The 24771-nt window shown below is 41.8% G+C and overlaps 3 protein-coding genes across 3 annotated transcripts in view; all 3 read right to left on the minus strand.

Annotated features, from left to right (window-relative positions):
* LOC139631926 (extracellular calcium-sensing receptor-like) overlaps positions 1-24771 on the minus strand; it is a 91288-nt gene that overhangs the window by 59333 nt on the left and 7184 nt on the right. The window lies entirely within an intron of this gene.
* Positions 1691-7549, minus strand: LOC139632303 (extracellular calcium-sensing receptor-like). Its single transcript, XM_071497178.1, has 8 exons — positions 6180-7549; positions 5645-5939; positions 5397-5483; positions 4845-5114; positions 3904-4110; positions 3530-3805; positions 2713-3163; positions 1691-2604 (listed from the first exon to the last, which is right to left on the minus strand). Exons 1-8 carry the CDS (start codon positions 6458-6460, stop codon positions 1691-1693), a joined length of 2781 nt encoding a protein of 926 aa, XP_071353279.1. The 5' UTR covers positions 6461-7549.
* LOC139631925 (extracellular calcium-sensing receptor-like) lies at positions 13913-23367 on the minus strand. The gene is made up of 9 exons (XM_071496594.1): positions 21883-23367; positions 21455-21749; positions 21208-21294; positions 20694-20963; positions 19810-20016; positions 19433-19708; positions 18792-19019; positions 18567-18694; positions 13913-18443 (listed from the first exon to the last, which is right to left on the minus strand). The coding sequence occupies exons 1-9, from the start codon at positions 22167-22169 to the stop codon at positions 17549-17551; spliced, it is 2673 nt and encodes an 890-aa protein (XP_071352695.1). The 5' UTR covers positions 22170-23367; the 3' UTR covers positions 13913-17548.

Raw genomic sequence — 24771 nt, forward strand, 5'->3', positions numbered from 1 at the left:
GCATCCAGACTCTTCTATTGCAGAGCTATGCTGTTGTAATATGTGCAGAATGTGGTTTGGCATTGTCTTGCTGAAATATGCAAAGCCTTCTCTGAAAAAGAAGTTGTCTGGATGGTGGCATATGTTGCTCCAAAATCTGTATATACTATTCAGAATTAATGATGTTCTCAGATGTCCAAGCAATCCAAGCCATGGACAATAATGCACCCCCACACCATCACGGATGCTGGCTTTTGAGCTGCGCCGATAACAAGCTGGATGGTCCCTCTCCTCTGTAGCCCGGAGGAGGCGGTGTCCATGATTTCCAGAAACAATTTTGATTTGTCAGACCAGAGGACAGTTTTCCGTTTCACCTCAGACAATCTTAAATGAGCTCGGGCACAGAGAAGTCGGCAAGGTTTCTGGATCATGTTCAGATATGGTTTCTTCTTTGCATGGTTGAGTTTCAACCTGCATTTGTGGATGTAGTGTACCATGGTCACATCATCATGATTTGAATCCCCATTGAATGGGGCACCAGTCTCCCAAGAGGCAAACATTTACGAATCCATACATTTAATTGATCAGTCTGATATATGAAGTTGGGACTTCATTCAATCCCGTCTCTACTTCAAAGAAACACAATGACTGATTTTCAGAGATTTATTAGCTATGCTACTATTTACAGAGTAAATGCAATGATTATCAGGATGAAAAATGGAATGACCACATTTTCAACATTTTCAATCCAAGTCCGGTCTGGAATATTCAATAAAGTACAAGCACTTTCCATTCACAATTTGGGCAGCGAGTGTATTCATGGGATTAGAGATACGTTTAGTAACTGCATTATTTTAACACGTGCCTCTTCAAGGATGCAAGCATTTTATTTTTTTTTACATTGTAAACCACGGGGGTATTCACAGAGCTACCTTTAGTAACGGTTAATTTTCAACACAAGTCCTCTGGGACTTAAAAGCAATAAACACAATTTTACTACGTTACTACTCAGACCACAGGTTATTCCATTAGCATGAGTTGTTTTTCAACACAGGTCTGCTTAAGGACTCCAAACAAGTACTTCAAGCACTTTATTCTTTCCTGGTTCAACCACAGAGGTATTTTTAACCTTTTCGGGGCACAATTGCTCTGTGTCTGTGCAAACTGGACAGCAATAACCTCTTCACTGTAACTACAGCAAGCAGTTACAGCTGCTAGCAGGTCAGGTAGCTAATCTGACAGGTTAGCGCAGAGGGAGCCGTGACTTCTTGATTCAATGGATGGATGTAAACTGTCTTCTAAATCTAATCCATCTGAACATTTTTTTTTAAAAAAAGCATGAGTTCTTCTTTCGCTTCCTGCTGTTGTTTCTCTTAATTTTGGGAAACTATTTTCCTAAAAAATTCTAGTAGTTGGTTGTAGGGAATCTGTTTGAAGAGCTATTATAGTCACATAAAAAGTGATTTAATTTCAACTTTGAGTTTTAATCAGGTGGGAATTGAGTCAAAGGCCTTCAAAAGTCTCTAACATCTTAAGGAATGTTATGAGGCAATAAATTGGCAATAATAAAGAATCTGTTGTGTCAAAAATTCCTTTATTGCTTGTTGTTTCATCTGGGTTTATTTTTCATTTTAAGGGGAGATCACAAATGAATTAATGCAAAATACACATTGATTCAGACCACTTGATCATTTTACCGCACCTGGTGCTTTTATGACTTTGTGGTTCCTCGACCCATTATTGCTTTCTTTGTGTTTCTCTCCGGTTTCAATAAGATTATGTAACATTTGGGTCCAAACAGGGCCACCAAGAGACCAAAACTGGAGGCCAGAATGGCAAACACCTCCACTGCATCTGCATATTTGCCTGGGGAGTTAACATAAGCAGGGACAAAGGCCACCCACACAGCACAGAAGATCAGCATACTGAAAGTGATGAGTTTGGCCTCATTGAAGTTGTCAGGAAGATTCCTTGCCAGAAATGCTAACAGGAAGCTTAGGATAGCCAGTAAACCAATATAGCCCAGTAACACTGCAAAACCAATTGTGGACCCAACTACACACTCATAAACTATCTTGTCATTGTGATACTGAGTGTTTTTATGAGGCACTGGTGAAGCAGAAACAATCCAACAGGTGCAAATTGCTGCTTGAATGCATGTAAGAACCAGAACTGTCCCTCTCTGCTGCACAGCACCAAACCACTTCAGACTGGATCCACCTCCTGGTTTAGAGGCCTTGAACACAGCCAGAACCACCATGGTTTTGACCAGGATGCATGAAACACAAAGAACAAAGCTGATGCCAAATGCTGCATGTCTCAGCTGGCACGTCCACAGTCTGGGACGGCCGATAAACAGCAGTGAACACAGGAAACATAGCTTAAGAGATACCAAGAGCAAGAAACTGAGTTCTGAATTGTTGGCACGCACCATGGGTGTGCTTCGATGATAGATGAAGATGCCCAGGACAACAGCACAGATAAATGTGCCCAGCAATGAAGTTGTTGTCAAACAGATACCCAGAGGTTCATGGTAGGAGAGGAACTCTGTTTTCTTGTGAACACAGTGGTCACGCTGGGGGCTGGACCAGAAATCCTCAGGACAACTTGTGCACTCCATGGAGTCTGAAATAAAGGTGGTGAGCTACTTTCTTGCAGTAAAGTATATAAAATCCTCAGAATAAAAGCGAATAAAATATATATCCATAAAAATATTGGAACATGAATACCCACCAGTTTTATTGCTGATCTTTCCCTCGGAACAAGGGATGCAGTCAAAACAACACACAGGTTCCCCCTTCTTTCTGGCCATGCGGGTACCTGGAGGACAGCTCTCACTGCACACTGACCGGGGTGGCTGTGGGGAGAAAAATAAATGGCTGTCATTCTGTGTTGCTTTACAGTGGTAAAAATTACAGTCCATAAAAGGAGAGGTGTCTGAAAAAGCAGAAGTAACCTCTTTTGATCCAAAGTTCCAGAAAATTTTGTCTTCGTGAAGTGTGAGTTCTTCACCTTTGAAAGCCGATTTCTTAACCTCACCCACATTCTGAACTTTAATGCTTCCATCAGGGAGCCACTGCCAGTTCATGATATCATAGATTGGTAAGACATCACCATTCTCATCAAATGATACTTGATCCCCAAATGATGTAGTGAAGTTGACCTTTTGCAAATAATGTACAAGCTACAAATGGATGATAGAAAAAAAAAAAATAAAATAAAAAACAGTGAGGCGGATGACAGGCTCCTTCCAAACAGAGGTTTATCTCACTTTCCACCAATATCATAACACTTTCATCTTTCTAAGTTTCATTTATTTCTGACTAATTATTGCCAGAAAACAAAATGGGTATATGTTAGTTCTGCTACTTTTAGTATTACATATTTCACATTTGAAAGAAAAACATTTAAATCAATAGCCAGAATGCCCATGTTATTATTATATAATGTGTCTTTTACTATCCTATACTCACAAAAGTATATTCAGTTAAGTACCTCATGCTCTAGCAGCTATTTTTATAAATAGGTGGAGTGTAAATCAATATCACACCTGCCAGGGCTCCAGTGTTTGCAAAGCAGCACAGCTGTGCCCACTGAAAGGCCCTTTCCCCAGCTCACACTGCAGCATGTCATCAAGGGCATACGCCAGAGCATACACAGCCTTGTAAACATTGTACTCAGGCCTGAGGTTAGAAAGATCCAAGAACTCAGTCTCCACATTCTGTAGATCTTCCTGTCCAGTGCATAACGCTCCTCCAGCTTCTGTCCAGCCTTCTGGAGATGGTGCAAATCTACACTGAAATGTGTATTCCCAAAACTGCCTCACCTGAAATGCAATAAAACTATTAAAGGAAATTACAATGTATTTTTAATTTTTATGATTTAGTATTTATTTTAGATCAGATATTAGGATTAAATTCTTACCATGTTATTTCCATAGCTGTCATTGTCATTTTGGTCAGGACGTATTTGTAAGAGGAATTCCCTTAGTCCTGGTATTTCTCCTCGACGGATGGCAATGCCCAATGTCCCGTTCAGGTACGGCATGAGGCGTGGGGTCTGGAGCACAGCTGCTGCTGTCCAGGCTTCACTTGCAATCCACTGCTGGCCTGTCACATTCTGCCTCACCACCTATTCATTGCATTATATAGAATATTTTTCAGACTTTTGTCAAAAACAGTGCAGTCTACAACAATGTCACTATTTGGCTTATTTTTGTCATTACATGACAAGCGCCACTAAGTTTGAAAAGTTTGACATTCTCTCTACAGGTAATTATCAGCTGGATTTGATCAGCTTGAATCTCAGTTTAAACCAAGAAAAAAAATTATGGGTTTCATGGGATGCATAGTACATTGCATCATTTAAAAAATATTTTTGAGACTTCTGTTAAAACAGTGCAGAGTACTTTGTAGTAAATATTCATTTGTCTACATTATTTACAAATGTAAATAAGATATGAAGTACAAAACGCTCAGTTCAACCTGACTTCTGTATATTGCAACCTATAGGTTAAAATAAAAAAGCATTATCTATGAAGCTAGTCAAAGATGCAATACTGTGTTTTTGCATGAATAATGGATGTGTGTTAAGGTTTGTCAAAACTTGCAAGAAGTCTCACTTTGTTGTAAGCTTCTCTTTGTTACATAATCATTTGTCAGAATAATATAATATACATTTACCTACAGTATGCAGGTTGCATTACTAAACATTATCAAACATTTTGACCTGATAAACTGGATTTGAAATTTGCTGTTGTTGATAACTATGTTTTTTTAAAACTGATCATAATTTACAGGAGTTTGGAGTCATTTTGTTGTGTTTCTCAAAATAATTTTTAAATCATATTATATTTGAATTCCAACCTCTTCCATTAGTTGAATCATCTGGCCCTCGTGTGCAAACACCATCACCACATGAGCTGTTGAAGTCTTTATCATGTATACAATCCTCTTGAGTTCACTTTGGTCACTGTCCCAGGGCAACACCTCCAGGTAAGCCAGACAGCCTCCACCAGATTGAGACAGGTCAGACTGAAAGGACTGGGCAACATGGAGTCCATAATCATCATCAGTGACCAGCAGACCTATCCAAGTCCAGCCAAAGTGTTTTAGAATCTGAATCATAGCACGCACCTGAGAATACAGAGAGGAGGGATTAGTACACAGGCTGGAATAATGTTTCACTGAAAATCTTGCTAAACGGGTTCAACAAATGACCACCTATAGTATGTGGATAAAATGATTAAGATTAGTTCTTAGTTCATATTACATATGCTAATTATATAATATAATCACATTTAATTTATACCACTATGGAGAAACGGGCTTGTGCCATTAGAGGTAATTTTGACAGGCCTGCTGTACTGCCTGTAATAGGTGTATTTTGAAGTTCTCAACTTGGTAATACTGTTTTACCTGAAAAGCATCACTTGGAATTGTTCGAAAGAAGGAAGGAAATCTTTGCCGATCACTCAGGCAGGAACATGTGGCAAAATAACTCACCTATAAAGAAACATACAGTATGAATTCATTTCATGCATGTCCTGTAAGTCAGACTCTATCAAAATATTTCAATATTTCATCAATGTATCACTATTCCACATGACAATGACTCAAGTACAGAATCTAAAAACAATTCAAAAGATAGAAGATAGGAAACTCACAATTGGCAGTTTGAATAAACCTAGCACATTGGAGATTGCAATTGAAAATGTTGAGAAAGAATCACCCACAATGCCCAGAACTGGAGGGCTCCCTAAACAGTTCTCCTGAAGCAGAAACTGCTCTTCTCGACTGCTCGCCAATGATAGGGCCCCACTGAATCCAATAATAAGTGCTCCACAGTTATCATAAAGACTGTATCCAAGAGTCACATTGTGTAGCAGATTGGAGTTCTTGTTGATCTCATCAATAGCAAAGGCCATGGTGATGGCATGCCTGAACCCTAGAGTGTCAAAGCTAACATATAAGATATCACTGTCAATCACTAAAATGTAATAGTTCAAATTTGGCCTATGTTAATAAAGTGTTAGACAGTTGTAATAATATAAGCTACTTTTTACAGCTCTATTTTAATATTTTAAAAGTATGACTGTGCCTGTCAAAAAATATTACATTACTCTCATTTCATATGTATTTTAGAACTGTGACATTTTTTCCTTGCCCTGATTACTGTCAGCAGAAGTGCTTGAAACTTACCCTTTGCAGCTGGGCTGTTGTGGCTCTGAGGTAAATGTCCACTCAGGAAAGATAGAGGTGTAGTGGACCTCAAACAGCCCACCTAGAACCACATCACCAGGCTTGTGCATTTCATTAAGATGGAACTTTCTCCGTAATTTACAAGATGAGGGAAGAGAGGAAGACACAGAGCATAAAGAGGAGGAAAAACACAAAATAATGGAGACACATAAAAGCAAATATGTACCAAGAAACTCCCCCATTACTTCCCTCCTTCTGTCACACCTGTTTCTTTTCTTCATACAAGGGTTCTTGGTTTTATATGCAAGGTTGTGTCATCCCATTTGCATACTTTCTGTCACTGTTTAATCTTCCACAGCACCCATCAGGGCATGGGCTTCAGGGGCAGGACACAATACACATATCAACTTAATAATATTTGTATTCTATGTTAAGGAAATGTAAATGTTATTCTATATCAGAAAGTATTTCAGAAAATAAGCCATGAACAAACCAGATTTTTTTTTTATTTTTATATTCATCTTCTTTTGTTTTTCTACTGGAAATACATTTTTACCAGACTGCAATCGGACGAATCTTGAAATTCACATCACAAGATTCAGTCTAGTGATGGTTCCCATTCAGATTTTAGAAAATAGGTGGGCTTGTATTTTGATAAACCAATCAGTATTTTAGCAAATTGCCTAAAATTCAGCATATGAGACAAGAAGTCATCAACACAGTTGCTATTCAATGTAAGTCAAGAGAGGGAATGTTCAAAGCTTCATAAACGTCCTCTTTGAACCTCAACTGCTTCAGCATACTTTCAGCTAGAAAATTTTGGCTTTAGACGGGTCCAAAGACTTTCAGCTATTCTACTTGTATTCGCCTTTTATCTTTTATAGTTTTTAATTTCTTGAAATTAAAGTTTTATGCTTTTTTTCCTATACATTTTTGACTTTATGAGTCTGTATTGCACGGAATGTTCAGAGGCTAAAGTGGGTGACATCACAGGTAGAGTGGAAGAAGGTGTTAAACTGCTCAAAAAAATCCTGTTTAACCCATCCTCACGGCCACATATTTAACTTTTCAGACACCGGTTTTTGAACAGAGAATAGTCAAATTTATCTTCTCTCAGACAATGTGTCTACCAAAGCACAGAGACTTACAGAATTTAAACTAGGAGCCTCAGAGTGATGGGAGTACCATCCATCTGTCCCATTGACTGCAATCCAAATTCAGAAGCAGGATTTTTAGAGAAAGACAGAAAAAAAAACACTTTTTTAATTTGCTCCTGTTTTCACATTTTTGACCCTAGTAACACCAAAGGCACATGCAGTGCATCCAAAAAGTATTCACAGCGCTTCACTTTTTCCACATTTTGTTATGTTACAGCCTTATTCCAAAATGGATTAAATTCATTTTTTACCTCAAAATTCTACACACAATATCCCATAATGACAAAGTGAAAAATGTTTACTTAAAATTTTTGCAAATATATTAAAAATAAAAAACACATGTACATAAGTATTCAGTCTTTGCTAAATACTTTGTTGAAGGACCTTTGGCAGCAATTGCAACCTCAAATCTTTTTGAGTATGATGCTACAAGCTTGGCACACCTATTTTTGGGCAGTTTCTCCCATTCTTCTTTGCAGAACCTCTCAAGCTCCATCAGGTTGGATGGGGAGCGTCGGTGCACAGCCATTTTCAGATCTCTCCAGAGATGTTCAATCGGGTTCAAGTCTGGGCTCTGGCTGGGCCACTCAAGGACATTCACAGAGTTGTCCCGAAGCCACTCCTTTGTTATCTTGGCTGTGTGCTTAGGGTCGTTGTTCTGTTGGAAGATTAACCTTCTTCCCAGTCCGAGGTCCAGAGCGCTCTGGACCAGGTTATCATCAAGGAGGTCTCTGTACATTGCTGCAATCATCTTTCCCTCGACCCTGACTGGTCTCCCAGTTCCTGCTGCCGAAAAACATCCCCACAGCATAATGCTGCCACCACCATGCTTCGCTGTAGGGATGGTATTGACCAGGTGATGAACAGTGCCTGGTTTCCTCCAGACATGACGCTTGGCATTCAGGCCAAAGAGTTAAATCTTTGTTTCATCAGACCAGAGAATTTTGTTTCTCATGGTCTGAGAGCCCTTCAGGTGCCTTTTGTCAAACTCCAGGCAGGCTGTCATGTGCCTTTAACTGAGGAGTGGCTTCCGTCTGGCCACTCTACCATACAGGCCTGATTGGTGGAGTGCTGCAGAAATGGTTGTCCTTCTGGAAGGTTCTCCTCTCTCCACAGCAACACTGGAGCACTGTCAGAGTGACCATCGGGTTCTTTGTCACCTCCCTGACTAAGGTCTTTCTGCCCCGATCCCTCAGATTGGCTGGGTGGCCAGCTCTCGGAGGAGTCCTGGTGGTTCCAAACTTCTTCCAAATTACGGATGATGGAGGCCACTTTGCTCATTGGGACCTTCAATGTTGCAGAAATTTTTCTGTACCCTCCCCAGATCTGTGGCTCAATACAATCCTGTCTCGGAGGTCTACAGACAATTCCTTGGACTTCATGGCTTGGTTTGTGCTCTGACATGCACTGTCAACTGAGGGACCTTATATAGACAGGTCTGTGCCTTTCCAAATCATGTCCAATCTACTGAATTTACCACAGGTGGACTCCAATCAAGTTGTAGAAACATCTGAAGGATGATCAGTGGAAACAGGATGCACCATTTTGAGTGTCGTGGCAAAGGCTGTAAATACTTATGTACATGTGATTTTTTTTGCTTTTTATTTTTAATATATTTGCAAAAACTTCAAGCAAACTCATTCACTTTGTCATTATGGAGTATTGTGTGTAGAATTTTGAGGTAAAAAATGAATTTAATCCATTTTGGAATAAGGCTGTAACATAATAAAATGTGGAAAAAGTGAAGCGCTGTGAATACTTTCCGGATGCACTGTAGACCTGTTCAGGAAGGTCTTGTGCCATTAACAGTGTAAAAATCATTCTGATATGAGGTACCGTTTTTTAATAAATAAAAGTTGTTTGAAAGGTTCACTGAGCCATTTCTCCCTTAGGTCTGTATGTTGTTGCAACTTCAGCAATCCCACACTGCACATTCTCCAGAAATTGCACTGTCTAGTTCCATGTGTGATTGTCAACAACTAGCCATGGGTTCCACTAGCTTGAAACAGGCTTTGAAGGTGCCTTGCAGTGATAACAGTTACTCACCATGGAAAGAAATCATGCTTGATATTGCAAACAGCTGTATTAGGCCACTATGCAAAATTAGACCAATTAAAGAATACATTTACAAATACAGTAAAATATGGAATGTTACATTATTGACCAAATAAAAAGAGTTGTCAGTGATGGAAAGTGAGCCTGTGAAGGGAAGCAGTTTTCAGTGTTCTAATAATAATTGAGTTTTTCAATTGGTTACATACCATGAGGAATATTAACTTTTATAGTATTAACTATTACCTTTTTTTTTCTTCAAGAACTAATAATTCATTAAACCACTACACAACATTAAATAATTTAACATATTCACAGTTAATATACCTATAGGGAAAAATATTTTCAATAGGGCTTAGCTGAGTTGTACTATCCTTTGCTTTGTTAGGCCCAGTTAATGTTACACAGTCCATGGAAAGAGAGAGGTCCTTTCAGGTGTGCTTCTCTGTAATGTCCAGTGATTTACAGGCTTGTCTGGCTTCTTTGCTCCTGAGGAGGTCACTGGTGGCTTCTTCTCTTTACAAAGTTAGCTGCTTAATAGTAACTCTATTTAATTACTCCTGTTGCTTATAAAAATCATCAGATTTTGTGTTGTAACCGCTTCTTTACCATTGGTTACTCTTAGGCAGGCTTTCTTGCCATTAGGATAAGGGTTCATCAGTCAGTAGTCTGCTCTGAGCAAGCCTATGCTCATGCTCCAGAGAAGACATGGTCCTAGTAGCAGGATTATTACATTGTTCCAGGGTGACGGGAAGAGACAGCTGTTGAGCTCCTGTTGTCCCCACAGCAGCAGTGAAGACAAGAGGATGCATTGCTGCCCCACTGGGGAGGAGCAGGAGGAACCTACCAGCAGCGATCAGCAGGATGGTCACTGCTCGGAGCATGGGAAGCAACAGCCAGGAGATCTACAAAGTCACAATTAGCTGATATAAGCAGTCGCGCACGAGGACATGCCAAACTGCAAACAATAACGGAGATTCTCTCCTACCCGCGGCAGAGTGGAAGCAAGGTGCACCGGAAATGGGGCGCACACTCTCAGCATGAACAGAAGAGCACATGAGAGTGACCTGCTTTTATAGTGTGTCCCCTTGTGGTGATTGGCCAATGATCACCAAGCGATCTAACAGAAAGGTCCTCTTAGGCCAAAAGCCGCTACAGCAAATCTTTATTCTGCTACAATCTACCCCTGCTTCTTGCATCGTCGCCCCGACAATGGACAAATCAAGACAAATTACAAACACTAGCACCAAGGCCTGAAAAGAGCAACAACTCCATTAGATCAAGGATCAAGAGGGTTTGCAGCCCCCTTGCGCAATTGTCCCATGGGCCTTGGAAGGTGGTGAATATTAGAGTGCTGGCCTGCTGTTGACCGTGTTGTCCTCCGCACTGACACATCACTTGTATTAGTGCAACTGGTGGATGGAATGGCCACAGAGACCGGTGATGGAGCCATTGTTGCTGGGAGTGGAGCCAAGGAGGGACCTGGCACTGTGGAGGCCAAGTCAGAGCATGCAGGCAGCAATTGAGGAGCGGCTTGGCTTTCGGTAACCGGACCAGTGGATGGCTGGGCAGAGATAACATGAGAAGCCTCAGGATTCATGAACTGCAGGTCACCATCACATGACAACTCCTCAATGGAAGCCAGCTCATTGATGCAAGATGGGCTATTAGTAGCAGCATGACTGGGGGAGTCCTCTTATGGGACACAGGCAGAGTGCACAGCAGGTTGTGGAGGGTCCTATTAAAATGTTCACACTGGCCATTACCAGCTGGGTGATATGGGGTGGTGCGAGACTTCACAATCACATAAAGACCACAAATCTGCTGGATGAGGGAGCTCTCAAAATTGCGTCCCTGATTGGAGTGTATTCAGGCAGGGACACCAAACTTCGAAAACCACTCCACCACCATCACCTGGGCCACTGTGGAGGCCCATTGATCATGGGTGGGGATGGCCAGTGTATATTTGCTATTTTCCATTCCATTACCAGCAGGCTCTAGAATGATGTAGTCAATGGCCAGAATTTCATTAGGTTGCGAGGCCAAGAGATGTCCCATAGAGGTGCGTGCAGTTGCTGGGTGTCTTTGGTAACTTGACATCGCTCACAGGCCTGACACCACTGTACTACCTCAGTGGACATACCTGACCAGTAGCACCGGGAACGAAGGAGAGCCAAAGTCCTCTCCACACCTTGACGGCCATGATCCTGGTGAACCTGAGTCAGCACTTCCTGTGTTAAAGCAGCAGGCAGCAGCAGCTAGAACATTGCTTCCGCTCCCTCTGGGCGAAAGACCTGGCGATACATAACTCCATCTCTCTCGACGAGGCACTTCCACTACTGAAGTAGCGTCAAGGCAGACTGTGATAACCGTTTCCTCGCCACAAAGCTGGGTCGCTGCTTTTGCCTCCAGAACACCAAGACTTACTGAATGACTGGATCGGCCTGCTGGAGGGCACAAATGTCAGAAAGTGTGTGCTGAGGCTTGAGTTACCTGGATTGTTTCCGGTTGCAAAGCCTGCTGGAGGGGTTTACGTAATGGGGTGCCAGAGAGCATGGCTTTCACATCCTGGGGGCCAGGGGAATGCTGCCGGGAGAGGGCATCTGCGTTTCTGTTGCTTCTCCCAAAACGATACTTAATCTCAAAGTCAAAGGAGGCAAGTTGGGCTGCCCAATGCTGTTCCATAGCACCAAGTTTGGCTGTTGACAAATGACTGAGTGGATTATTGTCCGTATAGAACAGACACTCATGGCCCAACAGGTACTCTCTGAATTTCTCAGTCATGGCCGACTTAAGGGCCAAAAGCTCCAACTTCATCAAACTGTAGTTCAACATGTTGCGCTCAGTGGGCCCCAAACCTCGGCTAGCATAGGCTATTGGCCTCACCTTGCCTTCCTGCTCCTGGGAGAGCACTGCCCCTAGGCCACCATAACTTGCGTCAAACTCCAAGATGAAAGGCAGAGAGAAGTCAGCATAAGCAAGCACTTGTGCAGTGGTGAGCTTAGTCTTTAAAGTCTCAAAGCTTCTGTGGCATTCTTTCATCCAATTCTCTGTGACACCCCCTGATGGCTGCTTTTTGTACTTGGTTCCCCCCAGCCCTGCCACCAGTCGATGCAGTGGGGCTGCAAGCTTAGCGAACCCCTCCACGAAACGGCGGTAGTAGCAAACCCCAAAAAGGACCGCAGCTCTGACACAGTGGTAGGGGGCTTCCAGTTGGAAACTACTTCCACCTTGCTGGGATCGGTGGACACCCCCCTGCTGGAGATGACATGGCCCAAGTAGCGCACTTCCTTAAAATTGCAGAGTAAGTCAAAAATACCAGTCATAAACAGGAAAACAACAATTACATCAGTATTTCATTTTATTTTTAACACATAACTCAGAAATACTGAATAGTTGTTTTGCAAATGTAAGCAATTAATTAACTTTCTAGCGATTTTGTGGGATATGACATAACTTGCCTTGGCAGCTGCATCCCTGGAGGCGAGAAGTTTTGTAAAAAAATCCTTGTTGGTTTTGCAGTTTAGCAAAGCATCCAACTCCTTGACCCGCTCTTAATCAGACAAGTTCTTGTATTTTTCTGCATGTTTGGTCACGTTATGCCGCTTTAATTTGTAGTCCTTGAACACAGCAACCTGTGTAACACAAAGTAAGCACACAGCTTTTCCTTTGACTTCTGTAAATAAATATTTTGCAGTTCATGCCCTGTTAAAAATGCGGCATTTGGTATCAATCTTCCTTTTTTTCACATGAGCTGACATTTAGAGGGTCTGTCGGTAAGCGTTCATCTGCAAATGCGTCCATACATAAATAAAGGTCACACACTCAAAATAAAAGCAGCACAGTGTGCAGGGCGTGAAATAGTTTTCATTTACATTTCTTGTTTGTGAGTGACCGCACACGGGCCGGATGAGGCCCGCGGGCCATAAAATGCCCAGGTCTGTACTAGGGACATTACAAAGCCCAAAGGGCATCCGGTTCCATTCAAACAAACCAAAAGGTTTACAGAACGCTGTCTTGGGCTGATCCTTTTCAGTGACTGGGACCTGATTGTACTCACTGGCCAGGTCCATGGTGGAAAACCACTGAGCACCAGTCAATGTATCTAAAGACTCGGGCTGTCAGGTCCCACAAAGTGGCAGGCAAGAACCCAATAGCACGACACAGAAACACTTCAGGTGAAGGAACAGTGTTTAATAACAAGCCGAGGTCAAACCAGGTAGTCAATCCGTGTAGCAAACAAATCCAGTAGGAGCAGGCAAAAGGGAAGGTCCAAGGTCCAAAAAGGCAGGTCAAGACACAAACAGGCAGAATCAGAATCAGAATCAGAATCAGAATCAGAATCAGAATCACAGGATGCTGGAGAGCTAGGTAAACACACTAGACAATCCGGCAAAGAACTGAGGGAAATGGACCGGTACATATACTAAGGGCTGATTAGCTGATGAGGAGCAGGTGAGTGAGGGGGCGGGGCAGGCCAGGTGAATGAAATCAGCAGGTAATGCAGAGCATTATGTCATGAGATATCAGGTTGGTACAACCCAGGTCACTGTGAGCAGAAAACACAGAAGTGTACTTTCTGAGAAGGGACCTCACCTGACCCAGCTCTTCAGAAGGCAACAAGGACAGATCTAAGCCCTCAAACTGATCCCGCCCAGTAGGCAAATCTGACTGACACACTACTGTGGCGACCCGGGATGGCACCTCTGTGACTCCTGCGGGCAGGCTCACCACATTAACCTGTTCCAATGTGCCTACAATAGTGCGTGGACAGAGCAACACCTCACTGGAACCCACATTAACAATTGGTATATAGGCTGTGCCCCTGTACACCCTAACCAGAGAAGGAGAAGCAAGCAAACTTGCAGGCAAACCAGAGCCAAGAGGCTCAAACAACACAGTAGCTCCAGAGTACTGTTCTGGGCAGGTGGCTGCCACTGTCTTCATCACACCACCTGGGATGTGATATGCCTTCCTACCCCAGACCCTTGCCTTTCCTCCTTCTGTAGGCCCTGCACCACTGACTCGGGGGCCCCAACAACAGAAGACAGATCAAACAAAGCCAGACCATGCTGCACGAAGAGCTCTTGGTAACATTTACGGATCACATTCATTCCCAAAACACCAGGGACTTGAGAAGACACATCACCAGGGGGATCCCTAACTACCAACACGCCACACCGCGGCATCAATTTACCACAAAGCTCAACACTTAGCTCTAGGTAGCCAATATAGGGAATAACCTGACCATTGGCAGCTCTAAGCTGTAACCAGTGACATGATTGGAGACGGTCCTGACCCCATGGCTCAAAATGCTCATGAAAAAAAGCTCTCTGCAATTGCAGAAACCGTAGAACCAGTAACTATCAAACAAGGCACATTGACACCACCCATGTCTACATCAAGATGAAGGCAAGATGAAATCAATTTTGAAGCATCAGCCAAGCCACTGGAAACACTAACTGAGTCAGTAGAAACCCCACCCTAATTGTGGCTCTGCTCTGCTAGTTTTCCAAAGCTGGTGTAGGACGGGGTTGCCTGCTCAAGTGTGGGGGACCCTGTGAAGTGGACTGAGAGCGAGGGGGAAGACGTACCCCATCACACTCCGTTGCAAAATGGCCGGGCTGCTGACAGTGCCTGCATATTATAGGACCCCTATGAGGTGAACGACTGCGATGATGAGGGCGCTGCAAAAGAGTAACACTTTGTGTTAATTGATTAAGCTGCACTTGTTGTTGTTTCAGCAGCCCTTTCATTTCACTCAACTCTGAAACCTGAGGGGAGCTAGGCCCACAACTGAGGGGTACCCTGGACCCCATACTGTAAACCAAATGCAGACGGAAAAGAGTTACTGCGACCTCGTGCAGCACTAGGCAAGCCCCAAAAGATGAAAAAACAAAAAAACAAAAGAAACAAAACTGGAAGGAACACACACTGCTCTCTCAAAAGTAGATCCTGCCAACAACGCCAGATTGTGGCGAGCGAGGGGGGAGGACTCACACACCTCAACAGTAAAATACTGTAATCTGACAATGCCACCCTGGGAATTTCACCCAAGGAATTGTGAACCCTCAATTGATAACAGATATTTCAAAAAGGCATCCAGGTTCGTTGTACTTAGGAGGCATGAGACATGGTTCCCTCCACCAATAATTTTTATTAACAATTTAGTAACATAAGGATAATCATTAAAACACAATTCACTCAGTGGCAGGGTAAATGAATATATCTGGAGCTTGGGGCTTACTAGTGGCAGGGTAGGCCCACGGAAATAGGATCCCAGGAGAAGTCACCCTAAAGCACACATGCATACACACCCACACAAGTGAAGTCAATACCAGGAGGCTCAAGACACAGCACACAGGAAGAAGGCTCTACCACCAAAGGAGGACATCAGCCCCACCACCACAGGTGCCCATCTCCTAAAAGAAACAAAACATGATTAGGGCATTACACTTCCAACACAAAATAAAAAAAAAAATACAGTGGCTGAATGCTGAAACTGAGACACTGGTTATCAGCAGCTCTCAAATGGCCTCCTGCGAGTGGTATAACCGAGGAAAAAGAAGAAAGTAAACTGAAGAAAACAGATAATTAGTGCTAAATGGTCAATTCAATTAATAAATCAGCACTTAAACCATATATAACAATACACAAATTAAAGTGAGGTGAAAGGTTAATCCCATATTACAAATCATACATGTAACAAAATAAACTACACAAAACTATTTGTAAATAAACGGCTGTGTGACTGCAACTCACACAAAATAAACTATACCTAAATAAGGCTGCTTGGATGGCAGTTGTATGACTGCAACATAAACAACAAATCACATAAATAATACAAACAATACAAAAAAAATAAGACAGATATCAAATAAATCAGAACACCGCAAATAGGATCCTGCTCACAATCACATATTTTTCCAATCACACTTAAAATAGGCCCAGGTAAAAAAAACACATAAGACATTAAACGATTACAGGCCAAACAACTTAGAGGAAAAAAACCAGAGGTAAAGCAGCAACGTCCCTGCAATGTGTGCTGCAACAGCAGCCGCTGCTCCAATAAGGCTGTGAACACCAACAGCAGGCCAGTTCCTATGATGCATGATAAATTAGATTAACCAAAATAATGAATACAAAAATAGAAAACTGAGTAGGCTACATACCAATCTGGCAGCGTGAGTTCTCACCCACAGAAAGACAGGGGAATCTGCAGGCCCTAGTCTGCTACAGCAATCATTACCTAGAGCAAAACTCCTGTTTGTAAATTGCAACCGGCAGGAAGCTCACAGCACAATCAAACTGGGGAGGAGCAGGAGGAGCCTACCAGCAGCGATCAGCAGGAAGGTCACTGCTTGGAGCATGGGAAGCAACAGCCAAGCAGCAGCCGTGCATGAGGACATGCCAAACTGCAAACAGTAACGGAGATTCTCTCCTACCTGCGGCACAGTGGAAGGCAGGTGCACCGGAAACGGGGCGCGCGCTCTCAGCATGAATGGAAGAGCGCACGAGAGTGACCCGCTTTTATAGTGTGTCATCTTGTGGTGATTGGCCAATGATCACCAAGCGATCTAACAGAAAGATCCTCTTAGGCCAAAAGCCACTACAACAAATCTTTACTCTGCTACACATATACAGTGGTGACTGAAATTGTCTTTTAATTGTCTTATTTGCATGTTTGTATTGACATTTCCCTTTATGTATAGTATTAAATCCATATATGAATATTTTTTAAATCATTTCCAGTTGTCGCCTGTGGCTGCTTCTCTATGTTTGCAGTAACAATTTTCCTCAAAATTGAAACAGTAATTTGTAGGGAATCTGTTTGAAGAACTATAACAGTAAAAAGTGTTTTAATTGTGTTGACAGTGTTTTAGTCAGGTGGGAATTGAAGCAAAGGCCTTTAAAAGTTTATTAAATCTTATGGAATGTTATCATGCAATAAATTGGCAATAATAAAGAATCTGTTTTGCTTGAACATTTTTTTTATTGTTTACAGTTTCATCTAAGATTAGTCTAAACAATCAAACATTTCAAGAAAAAGAAGTTTACTTATTTGTTATATATATTGGTCATTTCAAGGGCAGATCATTGAGTTAATGCAATATACACACTGGTCCAGACCACTTGATGATTTTACTTTATCGGGTGCTTTTATGACTTTGTGGTTCCTCGACCCATGATAGCTTTCTTGGTGTTTCTCTCTGGTCTCAGTAGGATTATGTAACATTTGGGTCCAAAAAGGGCCACCAGGAGACCAAAACTGGAGGCCAGGATAGCAAACACTTCTACTGCATCTGCATATTTGCCTGGGGAGTTGATATAAGCAGGGACAAAGGCCACCCACACAGCACAGAATATCAGCATGCTGAAAGTGATGAGTTTGGCCTCATTGAAGTTGTCTGGAAGATTCCTTGCCAGAAATGCTAACAGGAAACTAAGTATAGCCAGTAAACCAATATAGCCCAGTAACACTGCAAAGCCAACTGTGGAACCAACTACACACTCATAAACTATCTTGTCATTGTGATATTTAGTGTTTTTATGAGGCACTGGTGAGGCAGAAACAATCCAACAGGTGCAAATTGCTGCTTGAATGCATGTAAGCACTAGAACTGTCCCTCTCTGCTGCACAGCACCAAACCACTTCAGACTGGATCCACCTCCTGGTTTAGAGGCCTTGAATACAGCCAGAACCACCATGGTTTTGACCAGGATGCATGAAACACAAAGAACAAAACTGATCCCAAATGCTGCATGTCTCAGCTGGCAAGTCCACAGTCTGGGACGGCCGATAAACAGCAGTGAACACAGGAAACATAGTTTAAGGGACACCAAGAGCAGGAAACTGAGTTCTGAATTGTTGGCACGCACCATGGGTGTGCTGCGATGATGGATGAAGATGCCCAGGACAACAGCACAGATAAATGTGCCCAGCAATGAAGTCATTGTCAAACAGATTCCCAGAGGCTCATGGTAGGAGAGGAACTCTGTTTTCTTGGGAACACAGTGGTCACGCTGGGGGCTGGACCAGAAATCCTCAGGACAACTTGTGCACTCCATGGAGTCTGAAATAAAGGTGGTGAGCTACTTTCTGGCAGTAAAGTATATAAAATCCTCAGAATAAAATCGAATAAAATATATATCCATAAAAATATTGGAACATGAATACCCACCAGTTTTATTGCTGATCTTTCCCTCGGAACAAGGGATGCAGTCAAAACAACACACAGGTTCCCCCTTCTTTCTGGCCATTCGGGTACCTGGAGGACAGCTCTCACTGCACACTGACCGGGGTGGCTGTAGGGAGAAAAATAAATATGTAATTCTGTGTTGTTTTACCGTGGTAAAAATTACAGTCCATAAAAGGAGACATGTCTGAAAAAGCAAAAGTAACCTCTTTTGATCCAAAGTTCCAGAAAATTTTGTCTTCGTGAAGTGTGAGTTCTTCACCTTTGAAAGCTGACTTCTTAACCTCTCCAACATACTGAACTTTAATCTTCCCATCAGGGAGCCATTGCCAGTTCATGACATCATAGATTGGTAAGACATCACCATTCTCATCAAATGACACTTGATCACCAAATGGTGTGGTGAAGTTGACCTTTTGCAAATAATGTACAAGCTACAAATGGATGATAGAAATAAAAAGACAGTAAGGCAGGTGACAGACTCCTTCCAAACAGAGTTTCATCCTGCTTTGCAACAAAATCATACCACTTTCATCTTTCAAAATTTAATTTAAGTAATAAGACACCCTGAAATTCAAGTTGTTGTTTTGTGTTAGTTATTTAATCCAACTTCTCAGTCATCACTGTCAGGAAACAAAATAGGAATGTGTTAGTTCTGATACTTTTAATATTAAATATTTCACATTTGAAAGAAAAAAAAAAAACTAATAGCCAGGGTGTCAGTGTCATTAATGCATAATGTGTCTTTTACTATCCTATACTCACAAAAGTATATTCAGTTAGGTACCTCATGGTGAAACAGCTTCTTTTTTAAAACAAAAAGGTGGAGTGTAAATTAATATCACACCTGCCAGGGCTCCAGTGTTTGCAAAGCAGCACAGCTGTGCCCGCTGAAAGGCCCTTTCCCCAGCTCACACTGTAGTATGTTATCAAGGGCATATGCCAGAGCATACACAGCCTTGTAAATATTGTACTCTGGCCTGAGGTTAGAAAGATCCAAGAACTCAGTCTCGACATTCTGTAGATCTTCCTGTCCAGTGCATAACGCTCCTCCAGCTTCTATCCAGCCTGCTGGAGGTGGAGCAAATCTACACTGAAATGTGTATTCCCAAAATTGCCTCACCTGAAATACAATAAAATCCCATTATTAACAGAAATTTTCAGTATCAGTATTGGTTACGTTTTTGTTTTTTTTCCGATCATATCTTAAAATGAAATTCTTACAAAGTTATTTCCATAGCTGTCATTATCATTTTGGTCAGGATGTATTTGTAAGAAGAATTCCCTTAGTCCTGGTATTTCTCCTCGACGGATGGCAATGCCCAGTGTTCCACCCAAATATGGCATGAGGCGTGGGGTCTGGAGCACAGCTGCTGCTGTCCAGGCTTCACTTGCAATCCACTGCCGTCCTGTCACATCTTGCTGAACCACCTGTGCATTGCATGATATGAAATATTTTTTTCAGACTTCAGTTAAAACAGTGCAATTTAGACAGTATTATTGTTGTTATTATTATTATTATCATTATTATTGTTATTATTGTTTTGTTATTATTATTATCATTATTATTATTATTACATTGTAGACATTATTCATTTGTCTAAAACAGTTCCACTTTTTATTTTTTTTTGTCACAAAAGCACAAACGTTATAAAATATGAAGTACATTACACTCAGTTTAAGTTTCTAGGTTAAAAAAAATGGTATTATGAGGTGAATTAAAAAAGCAACACTTTTTTTCATGCATCATGGGTGGGTTGAACTCTAAAATGCAAAACAGTTGCAAAATCTTCAGTTTGCAGTCTTGTAACATAAACACTCCAATCCAATTATTACAATAATTTCTAATTAATCTAATTATTGAAATGATGAAATACCCAAACTGTACTGAAATATTTCAAGCAATGTTTCCATTGAGGTGAATCTTCTGCAGATTCATCTGGATCTGAAAATTGCTGTTGTAGATAACTGTGTTTGTTTGACTCTGATTATTATTGACATGAGTTTGGTTAGTAAATTTAGGTGTAGACTAACAAATAAACAGAAACAAAATAAGTAATCATCTAACATTAAATCATCAATTTTTTTAATTTTTGTATAACTCTAACCTCTTCCATTAGTGGAATCAAGTGCATGTCATGTGCAAACACCATCACCACACGAGCTGTTGATGTCTTTATCAAATATACAATTCTCTTGAGTTCACTTGGGTCACTGTCCCAGGGCAACACCTCTAGATAAGCCAGACAACCTCCACCAGATTGAGCCAGGTCAGACTGAAAGGACTGGGCAACATGGAGTCCATAATCGTCATCGCTGACCAGCAGGCCTGCCCAAGTCCAGCCAAAGTGTTTAAGAATCTGAATCATAGCGCGCACCTACAGTATGTGGATCCAATGGTGAGAAGGGATTAGTGTGCACACTGGTATATTCTTTTAAAATAAAATGTGACACTAACTTCAGTTAATGTAACTTAACACATACACATTTCACAATTGAATCACATTCATTTATCCCGTCAAGGAGAAAAGTTTTGTGTCATCAGAGATAATTTTGACAGGCCTGCTGTACTGCCTGAAATATACATATTTTGCAGTTCTCAATTTGCTAATAGTGTTTCACCTGAAAAGAATCACTTGGAATTGTTCTAAAGAAGGAAGGAAATCTTTGCCGATCACTCAGGCAGGAACACGTGGCATAATAACTCACCTATAAAGGAACATGCAGTATACACTCATATTACTTTTCTTATGCAAGCCAGACCCTGTCAAAATGTTTTAATATTTCATCAGTGTATCATAATTAATTATGCTATTGATTCATTTAAAAATACAACAATTCAAACGATAGAAGATCGAAGGAAACTCACAATTGGCAGCTTGAATAAACCTAGCACATTGGAGATTGCAATGGTAAATGTTGAATAGGAATCACCCACAATGCCCAGTACTGGAGGGCTCCCTGAACAGTTCTCCTGAAGCAGAAACTGCTCCTCTTGGCCACTGGCGAGTGATAGTGCACCACTGAATCCAACAACAAGTGTGGCACAGTTATCATAAAGACTGTATCCAAGAGTCACATTATGTAGCAGATTGGAGTTCTTGTTGATCTCATCAATAGCAAAGGCCATGGTCATTGCATGTCTGAACCCTAGAGTATCAAAACTAACATATAATATATCACGTTAGTCACTAAAAACTTCACTAAAACAGTGACATTTTCTTGCTTATCATGAATACAGAAAGCTAGATTTGCACATGCTTTGCATGTTGTCTGGTGCATGTGCATGACACTTACCCTTTGCAGCTGGGCTGTTGTGGCTCTGAGGTAAATTTCCACTCAGGAAAGACAGAAGTGTAGTGGACCTCAAACAGCCCACCCAGAATCACATCGCCATGCTTATGCAGTCCATTAAGATGAAATTTTCTCCGTAGTTTACAAGATGAAAGTAGAGAGGAAGACATAGAGCATAAAGAGGAGGACAAGCAAAAAAACAAAATAAGATAGACACACAAAAGCAAATCTATGTCAAGAAAACCCCCCATAACTTCCCTCCTCGCATCACACTTGTTTCTATTCTTCATGCAAGGGTCTTTGGTTTTATATGCAGGGTTATGTCATCGCATTTGCATACTTTGTTATTGTTTCATCTGTCATAACACCCATCAGAGCATGCGTTATGGGGGCAAGACACAACACACACATATCAACTTGTATGTTGTGTTTTTATAATAGGTTAAAGGAATTTAAATGTTATTCTATATCAGAAAGTATTTCAGAAAATAAGCCATGAACCAAATTCTATACTTTGTAAATCACTAATTATCCTTTATTTTTCATTTGGAAAATGAAAGCCCATGTTTTTATGTATTTGAATACATCTTTTTAAATATCTGGGGATTGTAATCAACTACATAGCACAAATCTGTTGTTTTAGTCCCCTTTTCTTAGGTGAGCAAGGCTTACCTTCTCTTTGTTTTTACTGTGCACTCGGTATTGCACTTCATGTAATTTTATTTTGTCATTAAGACTGGATTCATGTAGTATAGGTTGTCCAATATTAATCTGTCATACACTTTTTGTTCTCAACTGAGTGAGGGATAGCATAGTGGGTAACCCTCAGTTACTGACGATGGCAAAGGTGGTGCTTGGGAGCCACCAACTTACTCTTCTGGGAAGGGAATAGAGGTGGTTAATATCTGTCGCAGCACAGGTCAGGGAATTATGAGCATATTCAATCAATGACAGATGAATACTCCAAAGCAGAGAGGTTGGAGGCCTTGGCACATTGAAGGGTTAATGCTCGGCAGAATGCTCTCCATACCTGTCACACAAACTGGTGACCTTTGTCGAAGGCAATAACAAGGGGTCTTCCATGCAAGTAAAAAATGGTTCCAGATCTAAGGTTAGGAGGAGGGCAATGAGATGACCATGTTGCAACGTAGGCCAGAGTGCCTGTTTCTGTATTGGGCTACCAAAAGTGTCACTTGAGTAGTGTCAGAGTTTGTTTCATACCCAGATGGAAACAAACAGAATCTGGAACTAACAGATGGTTAGCTAGACCACTAGTAAGGTGTGGCTGATGTTGCTGACAATCTCTTGACACAGATTCAATCTCCCAGGTCACTGCTGCTACCACACAGAGTTGGAGGGATAATGGTGTTTGGACTGGGGTCTGCTTCCTCATCACACTGGTTAGACAGGCCATCTGGCTTAACATTGTGGGACCCTGGATATTAGGCGAGTATGATGCTAAACAGTAAACTAAGGCCCAGCAGGGTTGAAGGGAGTTCATTTAGCAGTTTTAATGTAGGCTAGATTGTTTGTTATGACTAATCCAAATCATAAAAGGGTGTTTTGTGCCTTCAAGCCGATGTCTCTAATCCTCAGGAGCGAGTTTCACTACCAACAGCTAAGGATCGCCAACATCATAATTCCTTTCTGCAAGAGAGAGACGATGTGAGAAGAAGGCACAGCTTTTGATCTGGACTAAAATGCTGAGCCAGGACAGATCCAATCCAGGTTTCGGATGTGTCCACCTCACAATGTGTTGTTGTAAGGGATCAGGCTGGATCAGGAATGGAGCTGATATGAAGAGGGACTTCAGCTCCTGAAAGGCTGACTCAGCTTCTGAGGACCAGAGGAATCGAATGGAGGGGGAGGTTACTTTGGTATGTGGCACAGCCACTTGGCTATAATCCTTTATGAACCTCCAGCAGAAGTTTATGAAGTGAAGGAATCCATCATGTTCTTTGCTGGTGATGGGCTTCAGCCATTATGAGACAGCTTCTCTGAGTCTGTCCTAATCAGTCCACTCTCAATAATATACTCCAGAAAGCTGACAGTGCTGGAGTAGAATGTTTCTGAAGATAAAAAAAATGGGCCATTTCAAGGGCAGATCACTACTGAATGAATGCAAAACTATAATGACACTTAGAGAGCACAGAACTCGAAACTAAAGAAAAAAAATCTGATTCATAATAAATGGTCCATATCTGACCCAAAATTGAATAGGTGCAAATTACTTCAGTACTTTTTGCGTGAACAAGCTGACAAACGAATAAACCAATGTAGCAGGATGATGAGCACTGTGGCTCTGTGTTATCAATTTAAAAAAAAGATGTCCTCTAATTGCATGTCTCTCTCTGGCCAATGGCAGTAGGGAGAGGGGGATATAAAAGCCAGTTGGTGTCACCGGATTTTTCTCTCTTGCTTGCGGAGGCCAAGGGCACATCACTTCCTATTGCCTCATCCCTGTCCCTCTTCTGCTGGTGTTTGCAGGTAGACTAGTGGTGGCTGCGCTGTCAGCTTGCAGGTTTAGTTTAACTGTAAATAAGACTATTGTTTTTGTTGTAGGGCAAGATTGGGTTCCGCAGGTCTGGTGAGCTTCGCATGATTGCTGCTGGTGGGTCCTCTGTTTCATGCACTGAGCTGTTGCTGCGCTGCGCATGTGGCACGGTGTGTGTGTGTGTTTGGCCTTGGTTTCTTCCCCTCTCCTGCGTGTGTGGATGGAAGCAGCTGAATTGGTAACTGGTGGGTGGGGAAGACTGCATCGGCTACATTTAACTTCCTGCTTTGCCTACAGGGAATTGCTTTGCCTGTAGGGAGCCACTATCATTTTAGAGGATTGCCCTGTCTAGGGAATCACTGTACTTTTGGGGACCGATTTGCTTTTGCCGCACAGCT

The sequence above is a fragment of the Trachinotus anak genome, unplaced genomic scaffold (genome assembly GCF_046630095.1).
Source record: "Trachinotus anak isolate AG129_WGS33_773 ecotype Australia unplaced genomic scaffold, CSIRO_AGI_Tana_v1 ptg000014l, whole genome shotgun sequence".
Classification (NCBI taxonomy): Eukaryota; Metazoa; Chordata; class Actinopteri; order Carangiformes; family Carangidae; genus Trachinotus; species Trachinotus anak.

Excerpts from the sequence above, each read along its gene's own strand:
- LOC139632303 (XM_071497178.1), bottom strand. The coding sequence starts at position 6,460 with ATGAAGAAAAGAAACAGGTGTGACAGAAGGAGGGAAGTAATGGGGGAG. Across the intron at positions 5,115-5,396 it reads TTCCAAGTGATGCTTTTCAG|GTGCGTGCTATGATTCAGAT; the intron begins GTAAAACAGTAT and ends CTGTATTCTCAG. Across the intron at positions 4,111-4,844 it reads TGATTCAACTAATGGAAGAG|GTGGTGAGGCAGAATGTGAC; the intron begins GTTGGAATTCAA and ends TGCAATGAATAG.
- LOC139631925 (XM_071496594.1), bottom strand. The coding sequence starts at position 22,169 with ATGAAGAATAGAAACAAGTGTGATGCGAGGAGGGAAGTTATGGGGGGT. Across the intron at positions 21,295-21,454 it reads GTTTATTCAAGCTGCCAATT|GTGAGTTATTATGCCACGTG; the intron begins GTGAGTTTCCTT and ends GTTCCTTTATAG. Across the intron at positions 19,709-19,809 it reads ACAGCTATGGAAATAACTTT|GTGAGGCAATTTTGGGAATA; the intron begins GTAAGAATTTCA and ends ATTGTATTTCAG.